Raw genomic sequence first — 25,294 nt, 5'->3', positions numbered from 1 at the left:
TGTCTGACTTGGCTCATATCCCTGACTGAAAGAACAGAGGAATTAGTTGGAGAAGAACAGGGAGGCTTTAGGAAGGGAAGAGGTTGTGTAGATCAGATATTAATTCTTAGATCTTTAGTGGAAAAGTTTCTAGAGAAGGGAAAGAAGTTGTATGCGGCTTTCATGGATTTGGGGAAAGCATATGACAGGGTCGATAGACAAGGATTGTGGAAAGTATTAAGAATATATGGAGTAGATAGAAAGTTGTTGAATGCTGTGAAGAGTATGTATGATGGTGCTAAGGCTGCAGTGCATGTGGATGGTGAACTAAGTGAATTTTTCTCTTTGGAGGTTGGGTTGAAACAGAGATGTGTCATGTCTCCATGGTTGTTCAATCTGTTCATGGATAGGGTAATAAAAGAGGTACAAGGTAGGGTAGTGGATGTTGGAGTGGCCCTGGTGAGAGAGGATAGTGTTTGGAAACGCCCTGTACTGTTGTTTGCAGATGATATTGTGTTAAGTGAAGACGAAGGGGAGCTGCAAGGCTTGGTGGATGAGTTTGGGAGAGTGTGCAAGAAACGGAATCTAAAGGTGAATGTAGGGAAGAGTAAAGTGATGGTCTTTGATAGATGTGAAGTCAGTGAATGTACAGCGAGGTTGGATGGTGAGGAATTGGAAAATGTGAGTACGTTTAAGTATTTGGGTAGTGTGATGAGTAAGGATGGAGGTTTGGAGGGTGAAGTGCTTGAAAATGTACAGCAGGGAAGAAGGGTTGCTGGTTCCTTGAAAGCAGTGATAAGAAACAGGGAAGTGAGCATGGAAGTGAAAAAGTTGCTACATGACAGTATTGTGATACCAACTCTAACGTATGGAAGTGAAGCTTGGACATTGTTGGAAGGACACAAGTCAAGAGTGAGAGCAGTGGAAATGAGTTATTTAAGAGGAGCCTGTGGAGTCATATGGAGAGACAGGCTGACGAATGAGGATATAAAGGAGCGTTGTGGTGTGGATGTGGATGTGATAGGAAGTGTTATGAGGAACACACTGAGGTGGTTTGGCCATGTGGAGAGGATGGAGGATGAAAGACTGATGAAGAGAGTGTATGTGAGTGAGGTGGAGGGGGGAAGAGGGAGAGGGAGGCCGAGGATGAGATGGAGGGATGGGATGGAGAGGTATATGAGAGAGGGGGGTGTGAGTTGGGAGCAGGGCAGTGAAATGGCGGGGGACAGGACAACGTGGAGGCGATTTGTTTGTGGCCACCCCAAACGGGATTGAGGCGTCTGACAATAGATAAATAGATAGATAGATAGTTTTTAATGCATCAGATACTCAGTTTTTACATCTATCAACCCGACACAATCTTCCACAGGAGTACCCACTAATGTTTAGTAATATCCAGCTCAATCCTGCATCATCCTTGAACATGCTTGGAGTTTTATTCACTCAGGACTTATCTTGGAAAGATCATATTGCATCTCTTGTAAAATCTGCTTCCAAGAGATTAGGTGTGCTAAGCCGACTCTGTACCTTCTTTACCCCTGCACAGTTGATGACTTTATACATGGGTTTTATTCATCCTTGTGTAGGGTACAACTCTCATGTGTGGGGAGGCTCCCCACACAGCTCTTCTCAATAGGGTGGAGTCAAAGGCTTCCCATCTTATCAGCGCTCCTCCTCTTACTTTCTCCCTTCAACCTCTGTCTCTTCTCCGCACTGTTGCATCTTTATCTCTTTTCTATAGCTGCCTCCATGGTCACTGCTCCTCTGAACTGTCTGCTTGCATCCCTCCACCTCTACGACGGGTGTGTACCACCCGTCTAGCAACAAACTCCATCCCTTTTCTGTCCAACTCTCTAATGCAAGAGTTAACCGTTACTCCCAGTCCTTCATTTATGCAACAGGTCAACTCTGAAACTGTCTCCCTCTGTTTTTATTTCCTACTTCCTATGATCTCCAGTCTTTTAGATGCAGTGTGTCCAGGCATCTCGAAATGAACCGATCGTGAATTTGGCTCTCTTTTGTATTGTTTTTGTTTTTTGTTAGAAGAAACAGTTTGTGGGCTCCTATACTGTGGTTCCTTCTTTTTTGCATTAAAAAAAATCTAGGGGCTGGTGATGATACTGTCAAAGCAGAGGGAGGGTAACCATGTGTGGTTCGTCACAAAGTTGTGGGAAGTAATTCCATCTTGTGCAGTGTTTAAGTGAGTGCATAAAAGATGTAGTGGCATTAGAGGCAAACTGCAAGATAATGCTGATTTCTTGTCCACAGTGTTGTGGGGAGAACACATTGAGATTGTTCAGGGGGAATGGATTGCTTTTGCTTATGAGTCTCTTGAAGATGTGGAGAGTTTTTTTTTTTATTTAGGAGACATGTTATGTGCCAGACGTGGGGCTGGATTTAGCTATGGTAAGGGGTGGTTGAAGGCAGTTCTGGGAGTTGTTACCTCTCTTGACATTGAGAGAGTTTTCCCTCCCTGCTAAAGAATCTTTGTATGCAGCATGTGCTAAGAGTGTAATGCTAAACGGTAGTGAGACCTTAGCAGTAGGGGAAGGGGATATCTGTATGCTCAAACATACTCAAATGACAATGATTAGGTGGATTTGTAGTGTGTCCTTGAATGCGAGGTATGGGGGAGGTATGTTCATGGTTGAAGAGTTAGAGGAACAGTGGGACTGGAGTGTATTGGTGTTGTGATGAGAATGGTAGATTGAAATGGTTTGGGCATGTTGAGAGGATGGAGGATGACAGCTGGGTGTGGAAATTGAGAAGTGTTAACACTGAGGGTAGGGTAGTGAAAGGCAAGTTGGAAAAAACCTGGGACAAGGTCATACAGTGCGACTTCAGGGATAAGAGACTGAATAGGGAGGCTGACAGAGATTGAGCAACTTAGAGAACTGTCATTAAGCAACCAAGGTTAACACATGCATGCATGCTGGAGCCTTTATAATTGATACAGACAATAAACGATACAGTACAGCATATTTTGGCTTCATCTCAATCACCTTTTCTCAACATCTCAACAGCAAGCAACCAGCATAGCCACACACATGGTGAAGGACCTGGGCATGAGTGATCGCGTGGGCCTCCGCACTTTTGACGACAATTCAGGCCAGCTCATTAGCACTGGAGACTCGTTGGGCCAGACCACCAAAGAAGCTATTGATATGGAAATAAAGAGGCTCCTTCAGGTTAGTTGCAATATATGTAGTATATTTTGTCCATCTTATACTCTTTCTATTTCATCATCCCATGAATTGCCATTTCTCCATCATACAGGCAGACCCTGAGATGTGACACCCCAACATAGCAATGGGGGTAGAAATACCACCCTACCCCGCCGAACGATGGCCAAACCCCAGTTTTTTAAAACCAATTTTGATTATATTTTATACTTAAATTTTGTGTTTAGGTTGATTTATGAACTGTTTTTAAACTGAGATTCATGTGTTTTAGTCATAGGTGGGATGAACATTGTCATTTTGGGGTATAGTTTACTAAGTTTGATTTTTTCCAGATATATTTTTGATGTTTTTTTATTTTTGGGTTTAGGTGAGTCATATACCGCTTTTAGACTTAGTTTATCACGTTTAAAGGCTACTACGAGTTTTGGTTAGCTAAAAAGTTGTTTTTGGACTCATTTGGGTGGGTTTAGGACTTGGTTGGGGGGAGGAAACCCAAGGTTCAAAAAAGCATCCCTATACTTTATATGTTAAATCTACCCTGAGATACGATACCACGCTTAGCAATGGGCTCTTGCTTAACCAGTTACATCAGTAAACTGATATTTCCTGAATAGTTGTTGTTGTTGTTGTTGTGACTCCAGACTCATTTGAACATGAACCTAGTAGACTGCATGCTGAAATAGCCGTTCTGTTCTCCAGCGTCTTTCATTCAAGGACTAGGGCTGCCTGGCTTTATTGGAACCAGCATGTCCTTCTCCAGCAGAATATGGTGCTAGTCTTAAAAAAAGTGTAATAGGGTGTATTCAAAAGTGCAACACACACACACACACACACACACACACACACACACACACGAACAGCTGGAGAGAGCGGACGTCCCAGGCATCGCTCCTAACCTTGACTGTTTAGGTACTTTACGTTAAACATGGCCGAAAATGTAAACAATGAGGGAATGGAATTTCAAGGTTTTGATGCTAATACTAATGTCATGGACCTGGTGAAAACATTAATTATGAGGATTAGTGAACTCGAAAAAAAAGTAGAGAATCTAGTGATAAAGGATGTATCAGGAAATACGGAAACCACCATACAGAGTCTAATCCAGTCTAACGAAACAGCCAATAAAGAGATTAGGAATTTGAAGAGGGAAAATGTTGAACTGAGGAGGAAACTTGAAGAGAGTACTAATAAAACGGAGAAGGTGAGTAATGTAATAGAAGAACACAAGGCAAAGTGGGCACACGTAGAAGAAGAACAGAAAGAAGTGGTCAGCTTAAGAGAGATCATCCAGGAAGAAAGAGAAATGAACAAGAAAGAAATGGAAGAAAATGTAGTGAAAATACTGAAGAAAAAAGAGAATATAGTGAGAGAAACTGTAGAAAGGAACAGATGTGTGGTAGTATTTGGAAACAGGGAAGAGGAAGAAAAGGTTAGGTTCGCAAGACTCGAGAGAGACACGAACATGGTGAGAGGAATATTAGGCAAGATTGACCCCGAAGGAGACAAGTGGGTAAAAGAAATTGAGGAAGTAAGGAGGATAGGGCCTTATAAGAAAGGGGAAACAAGACCAATGAGAGTCAAGTTTACATCAGAAAGTGTAATAAATGAGATACTTAAAGTGACCTGGAAATTAAGCAAAGAGGCAGGGATGGAAAATATTATAATAAGAAAAGATCTGAATGAAGAAGAAAGAGAAGTTTTAAAATCATTAAAGGAAGAAGTAAAGGAAAAAAATGATAAGAGGACAGAGGAAGAACGTAATACTTTTTTTTGGAGAGTATTGGATATGAAAGTAAGGAAATGGTATTTAAGGAAATAGAAGTGAAGGAAACTAGGGGGGATGGTTGTGAAAGATCAGAAGTTGAGGAAGTGGTACGGACAGAGAGTAGGAGAGAAGAGGGTACTAATAATGTCAAAAATAATTTGAAGGTGATATATACTAATGTTGATGGTTTGATATCGACAAGGATCGAAATTAATGATTTCTTGAGAGAACATGAACCTGATGTCATGTGCTTTGTAGAGACCAAATTAAGAGAAGATATTGATGTTCATTTGGGAGATGGTAAATACAAACTGTGGAGAATAGACAGAAAAGAAAAAAAGGGAGGAGGAGTGATGATAGCAGTGAAGAACAACATAAATGTAGATACTGTGGAAATGGGAGAAGGCAGGGCTGAAGTGATATATATGAAATTAGAAACTGGAGAGAATGTTAAGAGAGATATGACGGTAGTGTATGTTCCCCCAAAGACGAGAGCATGGAAGGATGACGAATACCATGAGATGTTGTCAGATATGGCTAGCTACTTGCAAAAAAAAATTGAGAAAAGCAATAATATGATTTTGGTGGGTGACTTTAATTGTAAAGAGGTGAACTGGGAGGAATGGTACTCGGGAGGCGGCGAGGATTCGTGGGGCACTATGTTACTAAATATAATAATGAATGATGTGATGACGCAATGGGTCAAAGAAGAGACACGGTTTCGAGGTGAGGACACACCAGCAAGGTTAGATTTACTGTTCACCAAAGAACCCGATGTAATAGAATCATTGGAGTATCTCTGTCCTTTGGGAAAAAGTGATCACGTGGTCATTGAGTTCCAGATGTTAATAGGAAACGTCGAGCCAAGAGACGAGCTTCATAGACAGGGAAGATACAACTTTGGGAAAGCAAATTTTACAGGATTGAGAAACTTTCTTGAAAATGCGGATTGGAGAAAATTCAGAGAAACAAGAGAGATACAGAGGAAGTGGGATATCTTTCTAGATCTCTATAATTTGGGAGTGGAAAAATTTGTACCAAGAGTAAGAGGGAAAGAAAACAGGAAAATGGAGTGGTTTAATAGAAGGTGTATGATAGCCAAAAAAGAGAGAGATAAGGCATGGAACAATTGGAGAAAGAGAGGTAACGACAGAACAAAGGAAGAATATAAAAGAACAAGAAACGAATACACAAGAATACGTAGGGAAGCAGAAAGGAATTTTGAAAAAGGTGTAATTGACAAATGCAAGGATGAACCCAAACTGTTTTATAGATTTGTTAATGGCAAACCGAAACAAAAGGAAGGAATCACCAAGCTGAAAGTAGATGGAGAGGTCTTTAAGGATGCGGCAATGCAAGCAGAAATAATGAACAAACGTTTCCAGTCAGTTTTCACTAAAGAAAAGGAGCTTGTGGAAGGGGAGGGAGTGATTAGAAATGTTCCGGTGATAGAAGATATAAAAGTGGAGGTGCAGGAAGTATATAAATTACTGGAAACTCAAGATGTAAGGAAAGCCCCAGGACCTGATGGAATTTCTAATTGGGTACTGAAGGAATGCAGAGAACAACTGGCGGATAAAATTCACAGCTTAATCGTATGCTCACTGGAAGAGGGGAAAGTGCCAAAAGAATGGAAGAGGGCAAATGTGGTACCAATTTACAAGGGAGGAAACAGGGAAGAACCCCTGAATTATAGACCAGTGTCTCTAACCAGCATGGTCGCAAAATTGTGTGAGAGAATCCTGAAAGACAGATGGATAAAATATCTGGAAGAGGTGAATATTTTGGCTGAATGTCAGTTTGGATTCAGAAGTGGAAGGTCATGTGTTTCAAACTTGTTGAGCTTTTACTCAAGAGCGATTGATGTGGTACCGGAGAGAGATGGTTGGGTGGATTGTGTGTACTTAGACTTAGAGAAGGCCTTTGACAAGGTACCTCATAAGAGACTAATGTGGAAACTAGAATATATAGGAGGACTAAAGGGGAAACTTCTGGAATGGATGAGAGACTTTTTGAGAGACAGACAAATGAGGACAGTAATAAAGGATAGGATGTCTGGATGGAGGGAAGTAACAAGTGGAGTCCCTCAAGGCTCAGTGTTGGCGCCAGTAATGTTCCTGATTTACGTAAATGATATGGTAGATGGAGTGAACAGTTATGCGAGTCTGTTTGCTGATGATGTAAAGATCTTGAGGAAGATAGAGGTTGAGGAGGATTGTAAAATACTGCCGGAGGATTTGGATAGGATACACAATTGGAGCCGGACGTGGGAAGTGAAATTTAATGTAAAGAAATGCAAAATATTGGAAATGGGTAAAAGTACCAGGAGACCATCACTGAATTATTTTTTGGGTAATGAATTAATCACAAAAATGAGAGAAGAGAAAGATTTGGGAGTGCTGGTCCAAGATAGTTTGTCACCAGAAAAGCACATTAAGAAGATAGTTGGAGAGACTTATAAGCTCTTGACTAACATAAGAGTAGCATTTCATTATATGGATGAGGAAATGATGAAAAAATTGATAGTGGCCATGATCCGCCCCAGGTTAGAATATGCAGCGGTAGTGTGGTGCCCACACAAAAAGAAAGATATAAACAAGATTGAGAGAATACAAAGAACAGCAGCCAAGATGGTCCCCAGTCTGACAGACCTGTCATACAGAGAGAGGCTGGAAAAACTGGATTTGCCTTCGTTAGAGGAAAGGAGAAAGAGGGGAGACATGATTGCGGTGTTCAGGACCATGGTGGGAGTAGATAAAATTGACAAAGAAGATCTGTTTGTATGGGATAAGAGAGCAACAAGAGGACATGGAATGAAATTGAAAAAGTCAAGCTGCTTGAAGGATATCAAGAAATATAGCTTTCCTTACAGAAGTATAGACTTATGGAATAGCCTGGACAAAGAGATCGTCCAGTCTAAAAACTTAAACGAGTTTAAAGTTAAATTCGACTTATTGAGAAACAGCGACGGAAACCCACGAGCATAGTACATTCCGTGTATATCACAATTAGGTATATTCTTAAATATTTGGAACGACTTAGACAAAGAGGTGGTGCATGAGAAAAACATGTGTGTAAAGGTAGACTTGATAAATGTGGATATGGAGACAGGACAACACGAGCATTGCTCAATTCCTGTATACTACAAATAGGTAAATACAAATATGTAAATACACACACACACACACACACACACACACACACACACAGGACCTCTTCCTGGATCGTGGGGAAATAATCACTGAATCAGCAACGAAAAGGAGACCAGCCTACTGTAATTAAGTGAAAGAGTGCGTGAGTGGTGGTCCCGTCGGATTTTAGTAAAAATACCCGCAGGTTTCAGTCATAAAGAGTACAAGATACTGTAGAAAAATAAAGTTTCCATATGGTTGCATCATGACGGAGAAGGACCGATCTTTGTTTATAACTGGTGAAAAGGAATTTGCAGGCTTTGCCGACGAAGATGTGGGAAAAGGAAGTACTATACTAAGCTGTACCAAAGAAGAGTAGCAGGAGTAGAGAAAACGGTGGAGAGGAATGTCCAGGAGTTAAAAAAGGTATGGGCGGTAATTAGAGAGTTACAGGAACGGACTCTAGAGAAGGAGAAGGAGATCAAAGTTTTGCAGAATAAACTGGAAAAAGTTTGAACACGCAGTGATGAGCAAGAAAGAGAAGTTACAGAATTCTATCTATCTATCTATCTATAGCCCGACGCCCTAATCCCGCAAAGGGTGGCCGCAGACAAAACGCCTCCAAGTCACTCTGTCACCCACCATTTGACTCCCCTCCCCCCAACTCACCCCCCCCTCCCTCACATACCTCTCAACTCCATCCCTCCACCTCATCCTCGGTCTACCCCTCCCTCTCCCTCCCTCCACCTCACCTACATACACCCTCTTAGTCAGTCTTTCATTCTCCATCCTCTCCACATGTCCAAACCACCTCAGTGTATTTCTCCTAATCTTTTCAACCACATCCACATCTACCCCACAACGTTCCTTCACTTCTTCATTCGTCAACCTGTCCCTCCATGTCACTCCACATGCTCCTCTCAAGTAACTCATTTCCACTGCTCTCACTCTTGACTTGTTCCCCTCTTGCAAGGTCCACGCCTCGCTTCCATACGTCAGAATTATTATAAGTGAATATTGAATCTGCCTCAAGTGAAAGAAAACAGCTCAAGAGGGAGAATAAGAGACTGGAAGAAGAAAGGGACAGGATGAAAAGTAAACTAGATGAGTATGAACCAAAATCAGGGATGCAAGATGAGCACATTAAGGAAATCAAGGAGCAACATAAGGAGTGGAAGAAAATTCAGGAGGAAGGAAATGTAAATTTAAAAGAGCTTATAGAACAACAGCAAGGAAAAGGTGGAGAAGGAAGTGGTTAGGGTACTGAGAAGTAGAGAATCTTAAGTCAGGGATGTAGCAGATAAGAAAAAGTAAAACGTATGAAAATAAGATCAGAAAGACAAAAAGAAGAACTGAGTAAGGTGAAAGAGATAATATCAGTTATGGAGGGTAACAACGAAGCTGAAGAAGAGATTGAAGAACTGTTTAGGTTAGGAAGGTACAAGGAAGGAAGGGCGAGACCACTTAAGGTAAAGTTAAGTCCCAGGCAACAGTGAACGAAATCATCAATAGAATATGGAAATTATCAGACAAAGAGGGGTTCAAATATGTTTAGATAAAGAGAGATGCAAACGAGGAAGAAAGAGCTAAAATGAAGGAGTCAGTAAAGGAAGCAAAGGCAAAAAATGAACAGAGAAAAGAGGAAGAGAAGACAGTGTTTTACTGGAGAGTCATGGATCAGAAATTGAGGAAGTGGTACTGATGGAGAGAAGGAGAGAAGAGGGTATAAAAAACAACGAAAAAAGTTTGAAAGTGGCATATACTAATGTTGACGGTTTAATATCGGCAAGGTTAGAAATCAACGACTTCTTAAAGATACGTGAACCAGATGTTATGTGCTTTGTAGAGACCGAGTTGAGAGAGGATATTGATATCCATATGGGAGATGGTAAATACAGACTGTGGAGAAGAGACAGAAAAGAAAAAACGGTAGGAGGAGTGATGATAGCAGTAAGAACAATGTAAATGTGGATACTGTGGAAATGGGAGAGGGTAGGGCTGAAGTGATAAATATGAAATCAGAAACTGGAGAGAATAACAAGAGAGATATGGCAGTAGTATATGTTCCCTTTAAGATATGAGTATGGAAATGTTGTCAGATATGGTTGATTATTTACAGAAAGTGATTGAGAAAAGCAACAATATAATGGGGGATTTTAACTGTAAAGAGGTGAACTGGGAGGAATGGGACTCAGGAGGCAATGAAGATTCGGGGGCACTATATTGTTAAATATAGCAATGAATAATGTAATCACACAGTGGGTCAAAGAAGAGACACGATTCCGAGGTGACGACATGCCAACAAGATTAGATACTGAAGAACCTGATGTAATTGAATCTTTGAAATATCTGTGTCCTATAGGAAAAAGTGATCATGTGGTCATTGAGTTCCAGGTGATAATAGGGAACATGGTGCCAAGAGACGAGCTTTATAGGCATGGAAGATAAAACCTTGAGAAAGCAAACTTTACAGAAATGAGAAAATTTTTCAAAAATGCAGATTGGAGAAAATTTAGAGAAACAAGAGAGATACAGAGGAAGTGGGATATCTTTCAAGACCTCTACTGTATAATGCAGGAGTTGAAAAATATCTGCCAAGAGTAAGTGGGAAAGAAAACAGAAAAAAGGAGTGGTTTAATAGAAGGTGTATGATTGCATAAAAAGAGAGAGACATGGCATGGAACAACTAGAGAAAGAGAGGTAATAATTGAACAAAGGGAGAATATAAAAGAACTAGAAGTGAATGTACAAGAATACATAGAGAGGAAGAAAGGAACTTTGTTAAAGGTATAATTGACAAATGTAAGGATGAACCCAAATTGTTTTATAGATTTGTCAGTGGCAGCTTGAAACAAAAGGAAGGACTCACCAAACTAAAAGCAGAAATAATGAACAACTGTTTACAGTTGGTTTTCACTAATGAAAGGGGTTTTTTGGAGGGGGAGGAAGTGACCAGAAATGTAGTGATAAAAGATATAAAAGTGGAAGTCCAGGAAGTATTTAAATTACTGGAAACTCAAGATGTAAGAAAAGCCCCAGGACCAGATGGAATCTCAAATTGAGTACTGAAGGAATGCAGAGAGCAACTGGAAGATATGATTCACGTTTAAGTGTGTGTTCTTTGGAAGAGGGGAAAGTGCCTCGGGAATGGAAGAGGGCGAATGTGGTACTGATTTATAAGGGAGGAAACAGGGAAGAACCCCTGAATTGTAGACCAGTCTCCCTAACCAGCATTGTTGCAAAATTGTGTGTGAGCGTACTGAAAGATAGGTGGATAAAATGTCTGGAAGAGATGAATATTTTGGCTGAGAGTCAGTTTGGATTCAGAAGTGGAAGGTCATCTGTTTCCAGCTTACTGAGCTTTTATCCAAGAATGTTTGACGTGCTACAGAGGAGAGAGATGGTTGGGTGGATTGTGTGTATTTAGATTTGGAGAAGACCTACAATAAGGTACCCTATAAGCGACTACAGTATTGTGGAAACTGGAGCACATAGGAGGACTGAAGGGAAACCTCCTGGAATTGATGAGAGACTTTTTGAGAGACAGACATATGAGGACAGTAATAAAGGACAGGATGCCTGGATGGAGGGAAGTAACAAGTGGAGTCCCACAGAGCTCGGTGTTAGCGCCAGTATTGTTCTTTTCATTCATTCATTCATTCATTGCCAGACGCCATGTATCCCAACCGGGGTGGCCAAGGGCTTAGAGTTAATTGTTATACAGGGAGGGGCACTAATCCTCCACCAACCCCACCTGACACGTAGGGATGACAACAGCATCTGGTGTTCCCAGGCGGTCACCCATCCAAGTACTAACCAGACCCAACGTTGCTTAACTTCGCTGATCTGACGGGAAGCGGTGTACTCAACGTGGTATTGTTCTTGATATACGTAAATGGTATAGTAGATGGAATGAACAGTTATGCAAGTCTGTTTGCTGATAATGCGACGATCTTGAGAAAAGTAGAAGTTGAGGAAGACTGTAAAATGCTGCAGTAGAATCTGGATAGGATACATGATTGGAGCCGGATGTGGGAAATGAAATTTAATGCAAAGAAATGTAAAATATTGGAAATGGGTAAAAGTACCAGGAGACCATCACTGTTTATTTGATGGGTAATGAGCCAATCACGAAAGTGAGAGAAGAGAGAGATTTGGGAGTGCTGTTTCAGGATAGTTTGTCACCTGAAAAACACATTAACAAGACAGTTAGAGAGACTAATAAAATCTTGACCAACATAAGAGTAACATTTCATTATCTGGATGAGGAACTGATGAAAAAATTGACAGTTGCTATGATCATCCCCAGGTTAGAATATGCAGCAGTAGTGTGGTCCCCACACAAAAAGAAAGATATAAACAAGATTGACAGAATACAAAGCACAGCAATCAAGGTGGTCCCCAGCCTGGGAGATGTCGTACAGAGAGAGGCTGGAAAAGCTGGATTTGCCTTCCTTAGAGGAAAGGAGAGAGAGGGGCGACATGTTTTGCAGTGTTCAGGGCCATGATGGGAGTAGATAAAGTTGACAGAGAAGATCTGTTTGTATGGAATACGAGAGTAACAAGAGGACATGAAATGAAACTGAAGAAATCAAGCTGCTTGAAGGATATCAAGAATATAGTTTTCCTTATCAATGCATAGACCTGTGGAATAGCCTGGACAAAGAGATCGTGTAGTCTAGAAACTTAAACAAGTTTGAAGCTAAATTTGACTTACTGAGAAACAGAGACGGGACCCGATGAGCGTAGCTCATTTGCTGTATATCGCAACTAGGTAAATACAACTAAGTAAATACACACACACACACACACACACACACACACACACACACACACACACACACACACAACTATAGCAACTGTAAACAGGCAAGAAATGATTAAACAAAGATAAAGAGGGAGGCTCAGTGACAGTTTGAGGAAAACATTGTAAATAAAAGTAGTGATCAACCTAAGCTTTTTTACAGCTACATCCAAAGCAAAACCAAAGTCAAAGATAAAATACAGTCCGTTACGGATGAGGAGATTATCTGTACACAAGAAAAAGATATTTGTGATGCACTAAACAGAAACTTCCAATCAGTTTTTACAAAAGAAAGTAATTTTGAGAGAGATGATATGGAACATGCATGCCCACACATATTACCAGGTATACAAATATCAGAAAAAGAAGTACAGGAAGAGTTATTTAATTAGACAAAGGAAAAGCAAATGGTCGTGATGAAATCGCAGGTTGGGTGCTACATGAATGTGCAGAAGAGTTAAGCAGACCATTGTATTTATTACTTAAGGAGTCCTTAGGTCAAGGTAAACTACCTGACATTGGAAGAAAGCAAACATTGTTCCCCTATTCAAGAAAGGGAATAGACAAAATCCACTCAACTACTGACCAGTATCATTGACCAGTGTTGAAAGTAAGATCCTAGAAAAACTGATAGGAAAAATTTGGGTAAAACATCTAGAAGAACACAGTATGATAACAGAGAGGCAGTTTGGTTTTAGAAAGGGAAAATCATGTGATACTGTTATGATAGAGTTACAGAAAAGAGAAGGATGGGTGGACAGTATCTATTTAGATTTCAAGAAAGCATTAGGCAGAGTACCACACCAAAGATGTGGAAACTCTACCATCAAGGAGGTATCCAAGGCAATCTGTACTGTTGGATGGAGAATTTTCTTAGAACAAGGGATATGAGAACTATATTAACCCCTTAACCGCGGGGCGTCACTTTCGTAATGCTCGGGCACAATGGATCATACCGCGGGGCGTCACTTTTGTGATTCTGTGTTATTTTGAATTCTCTCGGGCTTACAAGTGGTGGCTTGTATCATCTATCAGTACTGCCAATGTCCAACACTAGTCAGCACTCCAAATCTTATCTGTACTCCCATCTTTTGTTGACAATTTAGCTATTTTTATCCATTCCTGACTCCCCTCCCTACCTCCCTTCCATTACCCTGTCCTCTCGCCTGCCCGGCCGCGCTGCACCGAGCAAATCTTCCCCAGAATTTTCCACAGATTTCATCCATTGAAATAAGCCCTATGCCCTATTCTTATACAAAATAATATATACCAAAAAGAACTAAGGTAAGTGATAGTGCTATACACCTGGAATTGGCTAATTATCACCTGACAACACCTCATGTGCACTCATTCGCTAATTTACCATGGTAATTTCCCCTTTGAAATATGCCGTATAATCTCTTCTCGTAATAAAAATATATATATGAAAGGAAGGGGGAAGCCTGTATGATATTTACATTCACCTGGAACTATCTATTTTTTTATGTATGGTCGAGATTTCCTACCAATCATTTTTTTAGCATGTACTGCTAATGTCCTACAATAGTCAGCACTCCTTCTCTCATCTGTACTCATATCCATTGTTGACAATTTAGCCATTTTCTCCCGTTCTTGACTCCCCTCCCTACCTCCCCTCCATTACTCTCTCTCCCCTCCCCACCTCACCTCCATTACCCTCTCCTCTTGCCTGCCCGGCCGTGCTGCGCTAAAGCAAAGCTTCCCCAGAATTTTCCAAAGATTTCATCCATTGAATAAGCCTTATGCCCTATTCTTATACAAAATAATATATACCAAAATGAAATACGGTAAATGATAGTGCTATACACCTGGAATTGGCTAATTATCACCTGACAGCACCTCACATGCACTTTTTCGCTTTTTACCACGGTAATTTCCCCTTTGAAATATGCCGTATAATCTATTCTCGTAATAAAAATATTTACAAGAGAGGAAGGGAGAAGCCTAAGTGATATTTACATTCACCTGGAACTACCTATTTTTTTATGTATTGTCAAGATTTCCTACCAGTCATTTCTTAGCATGTAAGTTAGCAGCTGTCACCCTGTTGTCATTGTCAACCCTTGCCTGCCCATATACGCTACGTCATTCAGTTCCTTCCTCTGAGGTCAAACCATGTTGCACTCGCACCCCGCCATTTCCGCCGCTTCTGTGCCCATTGCAAAGGTCCCTGTGACCTCAACCCCTAGAAAAACTCGTGGGGGAGGCAATAAAGGACTAAGTGACTCTGCAGTGGAATGTGAACTTGCTGAATTATCACTGATAATGATGGATAGTGACTTTGATCTTTCGGGAGATTCATGTGATGAGCCGGGGGAGGAAATCGTGACAGAAACTCCTAGTACTAGTACTTCAGTGTCCCAAGTTATCCCTAGCTCCAAAGGAAAGGAGCCCTTAGTGCAGCAAGGGAAGGAATTTGGGAAGGGAGTGAAAAGGCGGCGGGTTAGCCCCAGAAAATGGCTCCGCGTGACCCAGCCCGCCATGAGTCCCAAGGTGAATCACCTCCCTGCTCCCCCAGCCCTACTCCTTTAATTTCTTTATCATCCTTAGCGGAATTTTCTCCTGAGTCTTCGTTGTTGGAGTCGCCACCAGCACCAACAGTGAAGGGAGACCATAGGGGAAGAGGTAAATCCCTGACACGTAAAAGTAGAGTAGCAAGTACAGTAAGGGCTGCTAGTGCTACAGGGCAACCTAGGGTCAGTGAGAGTGACCTTGAAACAGCCCAGTCTGCCTCACAGCCACCCTCCACCCTGACCCACCCTACACTGCCAAGACAGGGAATCCTGGACGCCTTCGCGTGGACGGAAGGTTCCGATTTCGTCCCAGAACATCTAAATTTTGACGAGAGTTCCTCAGGGATACAGCCTGCCTTCACTCTTGATGAAGATGCTGAGTGTGTGGTCTTCCTTTTGGCCTTCCTCGATGACGAAGTCATGCATCACATATGTGATGAGACTAACAGGTACGAATCACAACGTTCTGCAGGTGGTACAGGTGCAGCGAAGATGCAACAGTGGACCGTGCTGGGAGTGCAGGAGCTGTATGTGTTCTTCACCCTCATGCTTCTCATGCCACACTCAAAGAAGCATGAATTGGAAGAATACTGGTCCATGGACCCCTTACTACCCTCACCCACCTTCAATAAGTACATGGCCAGAGATCGCTTCCGGAACATCATGGGACACTTGCACTTTGCCAACAACGATGTACCTTCCCAAACCGACCCACTTTGGAAGATCCGGGAGATTCTGAGCAGAATAAAGGATAAGTTTATGTCATTCTTCCACCCCTTTTAGAAGGTTGTCATAGACGAATCCTTGGTTCTGTTCAGAGGACGTCTGAGGTTCGTACAGTATGTTCCAAGCAAACGCCATCGCTTTGGAATCAAGTTCTTTGTACTGTGCGACTGTAAGACGGGGTACATCCTTGACTTCGTCATCAATTCAGCCAGCACTGTCGATCTGGACAAAACACATCCCCTTGGCTTCTCAGGCTGTGTAGTGAAAGTTCTGCTTGAAAGGTATTTTGGTGGGAATCATGTGCTGTATACAGACAATTATTATACAGCACTGAAACTTGCAAAATATCTTTCAGAGCATGGCATCGGCTCCTGTGGCACTGTGAAGAGTAATCGTGTCCACTTCCCCAAATTCCCAGAGGCAGGAAACTCGCAGTGAGGAGACGTGCACCTACGCAAGTCTGAGAAGATGCAGTCAATTCGGTGGCATGACAAGAGGGTCGTGAACATGCTCACCACCGTACACAAGGGGGGAAATGAAAGACAGTGGGAAGGTCAACCGTAGGACAGGCAAACCTGTGAGGAAACCTGATGCTGTCATAGACTGTAATATCAACATGCGGTTGGTGGACAAGTCTGACATAATGATTGGAGAAATCGACTGCCTCAGGAAGAACACTAGGTGGTACAGGAAAGTTTTTCTGCATCTCATAGACGTGACGATGCTGAACACCTTCATCCTGTAAGATGAAGGTAAAGCCACCCAAGTCCTTCTCCCTGAGGTTGTATGCCAGGACTTGTGTTCAGCAGCTGCTTGAAAGATATGGTAGGGTGACAGCAGCAACTCCAAGGCACCATGCAGTATGACTTCCCAACAGACTTGAGCAGAGGGCGTACATGGATCGGCACAGACTGGTGCAAATGCCTGCCACAACCAAGAGGAAGGCTGCGATCCGCAGGTGCCAGGTGTGTGCACATACCACCCGATGCACACCTGAGCACAAATGCACCTCTTGGCAGTGCGCTGAGTGCCAGGTTCCCCTCTGCGTTACCTGCTTCTTTGATTACCACAGCCAGAAGCAGTTCTAAAAGTGAAAGTGGAAAATGTAAATAATTTGTAAATAACAAGTGAAAGCCTACCTATTGCCAGACGCCTCAATCCCGTTTGGGGTGGCCACAAACAAATCGCCTCCAAGTCGCCCTGTCCCCCGCCATTTCACTGCCCTGCTCCCAACTCCCCTCTCTCATATACCTCTCCACCCCATCTCTCCATCTCATCCTTGGCCTCCCCCTCCCTCTTTCCCCCTCCACCTCACTCACATACACTCTCTTCGTCAGTCTTTCACCCTCCATCCTCTCCACATGGCCAAACCACCTCAGTGTGTTCCTCATAACGCTTCCTATCACATCCACATCAACACCACAATGCTTCTTTATATCCTCATTCGTCAGCCTGTCCCTCCATGTGACTCCACAGGCTCCTCTTAAATAACTCATTTCCATGTCTCTCACTCTTGACTTGTGTCCTTCCAACAACGTCCAAGCTTCGCTTCCGTACGTTAGAGTTGGTATCACAATACTGTCATGTAGTAACTTTTTCACTTCCATGCTCACTTCCCTGTTTCTTATCACTGCTTTCAAAGAACCAGCAACCTTTCTTCCCTGCTGTACCCTTTCAAGCACTTCACCCTCCAAACCTCCAACCTTACTCGTCACACTACCCGAGTAATTAAACGTACTCACATTTTCCAATTCCTCACCATCCAACCTCGCTGTACATTCACTGACTTCACCTCTCTCAAAGACCATCACTTTACTCTTCCCTACATTCACCTTTAGATTCCGTTTCTTACACACTCTCTCAAACTCATCCACCAAGCCTTGCAGCTCCCCTTCGTCTTCACTCAACAACACAGTATCATCTGCAAACAACAGTACAGGGAGTTTCCAAACACTATCCTCTCTCACCAGGGCCACTCCAACATCCACTACCCTACCTTGTACCTCTTTTATTACCCCAGGCATGTACAGATTGAACAACCATGGAGACATGACACATCCCTGTTTCAACCCAACTATCAAAGAGAAAAATTCACTTAGTTCACCATCCACATGCACTGCAGCCTTCGCACCATTGTACATACTCTTCACAGCATTCAGCAACTTCCCATCTACTCCATATATTCTTAACACTTTCCACAATCCTAGTCTATCCACCCTGTCATATGCTTTCTCCAAATCCATGAAAGCTGCATACAACTTCTTTCCCTTCTCTAGAAACTTTTCCACTAAAGATCTGAGAATGAATATCTGATCTACACAACCTCTTCCCTTCCTAAAGCCTCCCTGTTCTTCTCCAACTAATTTCTCTGTTCTTTCTCTAACTCTGTCAATAAGTATCCTACCATACACTTTTCCTATTATACTAAGAAGACAAATGCCCCTATGATTACCACACACTTCTTTTTCCCCTTTTCCTTTGTACAAGGGAATAATTATACCTGACTTCCAATCCTCCGGGACTCTACCTTCCTCCCAGGCCAATCTGCACATCTTCCACATCCATTCTACTACTATCTCTCCCCCATGCTTCAGCATTTCACCACACACTCTATCAATTCCTGGGGCTTTCCCTGATTTAACTTTCTTCATTGCTTCCACAGCTTCTATCCTACTGATTTCTTCCTGTGAAAGCAATGGATGAAAATATGATGGAACAGTGTAATATTGTTTTATAAGTTACTGCAAGTGACAGTGCATTACATAGTGTAAGTAAAACAGAAGTGTAAATATTGAAAATAAAATAGAAAATGTATATAGAAATGTAAATAATTAGTAATATAAGAATATGAGTACAAATACTTGAAGTTATGACAGTGATAGTGAAACCGTGGCTCTCTACGTATTTTACTGAAAGAGATATTGAATGCCTACAGTGACAATAAACTAATATTACTGAAGGAAACTTATGGATAAAGACTGAAGATATATATAAGTGTTATATAGTAATAGGAATATAAAGTGTGAGTGTTTTTATGAATAATAAATGACAGAATACCAGCGGCGAACTAGCGCAAGTGGGAAGGTCATACGTGCTCGTAATTTTCATTGCTTTCACTGATTTTTTTTGGCATATGGATTCCAAACTACTTGAAAATCATAGAATAGTGTTTCTAGTGATAATATCAGGCTGTGGTAATCATATTACGGGTTGTCAGGAAGTGTAAAGTCGAGACTTTGTTACCCAACTTCAGAGGTCTCCACAAGTCCTACGGTACTCGATGAAGGCTCAGCAAACATCCCAGGAGAAAGCAGAAGGTATGTGCCATATGCGTATTAAATTTTAATATTCTAGGACTAATATCTGATTTTTGGCAAATATTTTCTGAGAGTCTGTCGGAGCCCAAATATGCCAGTGGGACATGCAAGTCAAAGCAATACAAGCCCGTGGTGTAGGGGCGAAGGGGAAATTACTCATCATGGAGGGAAGTGATCAGTGCAGTGCCACAGGGCATGGTGCTGGCACCAATTATGTTTTAAATATATATAAATGACATAGACAGTAACATTGGAAATGGAAGCTACCTAAATATGTTTGTGGATGATGCAAAAATTCAAAGGAAAATTACTAACACAGATTGTTGCAAAGAGCTGCAAAAGGAATTAAAAAAGCTTCCTGAATGGAGCAATAAACGGCAAATGGAATTTAATGTGGACAAGTGTCATGTAATTAAGTTTGGTCTATCTATCTATCTGTATGCCTAGGCTGCTGCACCCAGGGAGAGGGAGGTAGCCAAGACTGGTCGACACACTCCTAACTGACTCATCTACTCAGCACATTCATTCGCATCTTAGCCCCAAGGGGGAGAAGGGACAGATCCTCACCACACCACACTGCACAAGGGTCAATTGCACAGTGCAGTCAGTGACATCCACAGCAGGGCCTGACAGCTGAGCTGGTTTACCCCTGCCACATCGTAATAGACCCATCCCCTTTCCCACATCTGACCTGATCAGCTCATCAGACAAATGCGGGAGAATATCCCCTCAGGGCTGCGTCATCATTTATTCATTCACAGTTTCTCTCCATTCATTTTTATCACTCACAGCCACTCTTCCTTGCTCAACAGACATCCCTCTCACATCCAAAGCTCTCTTCACACTGTTGAAAGTGAGAAAAGACCAGATTGGAATTACAAGTTAGGAAGATCAACCCTACACATAACAGAAAGGGAGAAGGACCCAGGAGTGATTATCAATAACAGACTGTCTCCAGATGACCATATCAGTGAGAGGGTACATAACATCTCTATTTTGCTTGCTAATCTGAGAATAGCATTAACATATATAACTGAAGCCATGAAACATGTATACATAGCTTGCTAGTATGAGAATACTATACATCTATAAATGAAGACATGCTTGGAAAGATGTTAACATCATTTATCAGACGAACCCTGGAGTATGCATCAATAGTTTGGAATCCTCATCTCAAAATTCACATAGGTAAGATTGAAAAAGGACAAAGGGCCACTACAAGATGGGTACCAAGCTTAAGGGATCTAAGCTATGAAGAAAGACTAGAAAAATTTATTTTACCAACACTACAGCAGAGAAGGAGAAGAGAAGAAATGATTATGCTATATAATTGCATCTCAGGGAAAGAGAAAATAGACATAAATGAATAAATAACCTATGGAGAAGCATCAGGAAGAGGACACTGCAAAAAACTACATAAAAGAGAGGCAATAAAAACGTAATAAATTTCATTTTCCAGTATAGGGTAATTGATCAGTAGGATGCACAACCGAATGAAATAGTGTCTGGCAAAACTATTCATAAACTTAAGGATATGTATGATAAATATTGTTTAATACACGGGATGGTACGAGCTTTGCGCATTACTGTAAAGATACAATTACAGTAGGTAAGAAACACACACACACACACACACACACACACACACACACACACACACACAAAGACGTAAGGAAACACAGAGTTTGGGCGTCAGGGAGACAACATGTCATTTCACCTCACTCTGAGCTGGTCTCGCCTGGCTACAACTGACTATACAGTACCTAAATGGTATCATTAAATGAGTCAAGCTCTGTACTAGGTTTAATTAAATGGTTTTTTAAAACAATAGACCAAGTTTAAGCAAAAGTGTTGCCAAAATAACAGAACACAGCCAAATAATGCAGGAATGTGCTGATCAAACCCCAGCTGTTTCGACTACGGTACCACAGGCAAGTAAGATGCATAATTGTGAGTAAAAACTTTTTCTTTTTCTCGGCATTAAGACAAGAGGACCACCAAATTAAGTGAGGTAAATATAGAAGGAGCTGGGAAGAGAGAAAGGGTAGAAAATGGGATGATTTCTACCAAGAATTGGTTGAAACAAACATTTAACAAATTAGTAGAAAGGGTAAACAGATTGGAAAGGGTATTTCAGAGTGAAACGGATGAAATAAAGAAGCAATTGTGTATGCAGAAGGAGGAAAATGAAAATTAGTAAAGCAATTAAACAAGAAAGACACAGCAGTAGATGAGCTGTCAGTTGAAGCGGGTTCACTTAAAAGAAAGATTGGTGAAATGGCAGGTACAGTTGTTAACCATGAGAGTATTATGGAGGAGTTCAGAAATGATACGGAGACAATCAGACAAGCAAGTACAGTAGTCTGATAGACCAAAATAGTGATACTGAAGAGAAGATAACCCAGGTGAATGAAGTAATGCAAAGTTATAAAGTTAATGTAGAAACTATGTATGCTGAAATGGTGAAAATAAAGAAAGACTTAGAAACAAGAGTTGATGAATAAAGCATTGGAAAGGAAGTGAAAAAAATAATCCAAAACAACCAAAAATTGATCAAAGATTCAGCAGATATCAATAAATCTGTAGTAAGGTATAGGGGAGGAAGAAAGAAAAAACAAAATTTCATGAGACAAAAAGGAGATGGCAAATATAATTAGCATATTGAAAGAAGTATCAGAGGAAATCTGTAATATAGAGAAGGAGGAACACAAAAGGTAAGGGAAATATGAGAGAAATAAGTCAAGACTGCTGAAAGTAACCTTCCAGAGCATGAGCACTGTGGAGACAATACTAAAAAATGCAAACAAACTCATGGAAAAAGAGGAATTAAAATAAATATGGATAAAAAAGATGCCAAACTCAAGAGGAATTGGGAATACTAAAAGAGAAAAGGGAGGAGACAGAAACAAACAATGAGGAAAGATCAGAGGAAGAGAAGTACTTTTTTTTTTTACAAAGTAATTGGTACTCATGGAAAAAGAGGAATTTTAAAAAATATGGATAAAAAGATGCTTAACTCAAGAGGAATTGGGAATACTATAAGAGAAAAGGGAGGAGGCAAAAACAAACAATGAGGAAAGATCAGAGGAAGAGAAGAGTACTTTTTTTTTTTACAAAGTAATTGGATTACAGGTACAAAAGTGGTACATAACCAACAGGGAACAAAAAGGAGTAAGGTAGGAGACTCAACTTATGGCAAGTGTGTAAACAAGATGGTTAGGTTGATGTACGGAAATGTAGATGGAATGGTGTTGGAATTATTAGAGATAAAAAACTACATCAAGGAAAAGGAACCACATATTATTTGTCTGACTGAAACAAAATTAACCCCAAAGATATGCAATGATACCCTAAACTTAGGGTAATATATTATATGTAGAAGAGACAGAAATTTAAGAAAGGGAGGAGGAATTGTAATCTTTACAAAAAAAAAAAAAAAAAATCTACAAGTCAAAGAAATAAAACTAGATATACCTTCACAAGTAGAACTGATTGCATTGGAAATTAATACATCTGAAGGGGAACTAATTGTGGCAAGTTTATACGTGCCGCCCAAAACAAACACTTGGGAAAGTGGTGGATATGAAGACCTGGCAGAAAGTGCAATTCAAAGTTTAAGAACATTATTACATTGGATGGAAGAGAAATCTGAAAGAATTTTATTAACTGGAGACTTCAGATATAAATTGGAATCCTTTAGATGTAAAAAGCCATGAAAGCTGTTGGGATCAAAAGCTCCTAGATCTTGTGCAGGAGGTTTTCCTAACACAACATGTAAAGGAAAACACCAGAAAAAGAGGACTTGATGATTCATTAGTACTGGATCTTATATTTACTAGGCAAGAAAATTTAATTGACAATATAATGTATCACACCCCATTCGGCAAAAGCGACCATCAATCAATCAATCAATCATTTCCTGTGGCACCCTCGGGGATGCATAGGGCCTCGATGAACTCACACCACCACATCCTATCTTGTGCTAACTCCTCAAGATCTCCCCAACACTCATCTCCAGCTTCCCGTCTCATTGTCCTCACCCACGTCTCTTTTGGCCTTCCTCTACCTCTCCTACCAAGTGCCACCCACCCTGGTGTACCTCGTACTATTCCCTGTCTCCTGTACCCATGTCGTAGCCACTTCCATTGTGAGAATCTAACATATTCATCGATCGGCTGCACTCCTGTTATTTCTCTAATTCTACTATTTGGTATCCTTTCCCACCACTTAACTCCTAATATTCTTCTAAGTGCTTTATTTTCAAACACCAAGAATTTATTTTCCATAGTCACTGTGCTGTACCAAGACTCGTGTCCATAAATTAAGATACTCCTAACCATTACCTTATAAAGTTTGATTTTTGTATGCACAGAGAAATTGTTATTATTCCAAATATTTTTAAGCATTCCCATTGCCTGATTAGCCTTCTTTAACCTTTCCTCGAATTCAAAGTTCAAAGAACCATCCTTGGCTAAATAAGTACCTAAATATTTAAACCTATCAACTTGCTTTACAACCATACCTCCAATTACACATTCCTGTGCATTTTCCATATTCATATTGATTATTTCAGTTTTTCCACAATTAATAACCAAACCCACCTTGCGACCTTCACTCACCAAACAGTCTAACACTCTCTGCATCTCTTCTGGCCCATCACAAATCAAAACTATATCATCTGCATAATCTAAATCCAAAAGTTTCCTGTTCTCTCCCCAAAGTATACCTGCACCGGTTTCTGTTCCAACGCGTTTCATAATGTAATCAATGACCAATATAAATAGTAAAGGCGATAGAACACCTTGAATTACTCCGGACTTGACTTCAAACGAATCACTCGGACAACCATCAACCATCACTTTACAAAATGTGTCCTCATGCATGTTCATAATGACCCTCACAAACTCCTCTGGTATTCCATAATGTCTCATGATCTTCCCCATAGTCTTTCTCGAAACACTATCAAAAGCCTTTTCAAAATCAACAAAACAAAGACTTAGCGGTACTCTCATTTCATTAACTTGCTGCATCAAATGCCTAACTATAAAGATCTGATCATTGCAACCACGTCCCTTAACCCTTTAACCGCAGGTGTCATTCCAGAATGACGTTGCAAAAACTGGACCAAACCGCGGGTGCCATTCTCGAATGTTTGTGAATATTTTGAATACCCCGCGTTTTTTCCGTGCGCCAATTGTTTCAAGGGAGAGTAGCTATTAAGTTCTTTCACTCCAGCCGACCCTCACCTCCCTCTTCCCCCCCCTGGGGCCCCACCTCCCACCCCCTGGGCCTCCCACCGCACCCCGGACCAAACACGCATCAGTATCTGTCCAGCTGTGTGAGTGACAACACTGCTGATGTGATAGTGAAGTGCAGGCAATTACAGTGCCTTTTACCTGCCTTAGTGAACACAGAGTGGGTGTTTATCGGATGTACAGTGTTCATATATGTTTATAGTATTATTATCAGAATGAGGTTGGCATTTGGTAATGGTGTGTGAGCGAAAAATAGTGATTACAACACCGCTGATATGGCAGTGAAGTGCGGGCAATTACAGTGCCTTTTACCTGCCTCAGTGAACACAGAGTGGGCGTTTATCATATGTGCAGTGTTCATATATGTTTATAGTATTATTATCAGAATGAGGTTGGCATTTGGTAATGGTGTGTGAGCGAAAAATAGTGATTACAACACCACTGATGTGGCAGTGAAGTGCAGGTAATTACAGTGCCTTTTACCTGCCTCAGTGAACACAGAGTGGGTGTTTATCGTATGTGCAGTGTTCATATATGTTTATAGTATTATTATCAGAATGAGGTTGGCATTTGGTAATGGTGTATGAGCGAAGGTAATGGTGTG

At 41.1% G+C, this 25,294-nt stretch overlaps 1 protein-coding gene and 1 non-coding gene across 2 annotated transcripts in view; one reads left to right on the top strand and one right to left on the bottom strand.

Moving 5' to 3' along the window:
- YME1L (ATP-dependent zinc metalloprotease YME1L) overlaps positions 1-25,294 on the top strand; it is a 757,090-nt gene that overhangs the window by 668,162 nt on the left and 63,634 nt on the right. The window contains exon 14 of the mRNA XM_080280511.1: positions 3,003-3,167. Coding sequence (XP_080136637.1) covers positions 3,003-3,167 — 165 coding nt within the window. The remainder of the gene's footprint in view (positions 1-3,002; positions 3,168-25,294) is intronic.
- Positions 11,826-11,944, bottom strand: LOC145410510 (5S ribosomal RNA). The gene has a single exon (XR_013899300.1). It is a non-coding gene; the product is annotated as a 5S ribosomal RNA (ribosomal RNA).

Source organism: Coenobita brevimanus, chromosome 85 (assembly GCF_032717465.1).
Source record: "Coenobita brevimanus isolate Jiangsu-jjx chromosome 85, ASM3271746v2, whole genome shotgun sequence".
NCBI lineage: Eukaryota > Metazoa > Arthropoda > Malacostraca > Decapoda > Coenobitidae > Coenobita > Coenobita brevimanus.
This window is presented reverse-complemented; position numbering and strand designations above follow the sequence as displayed.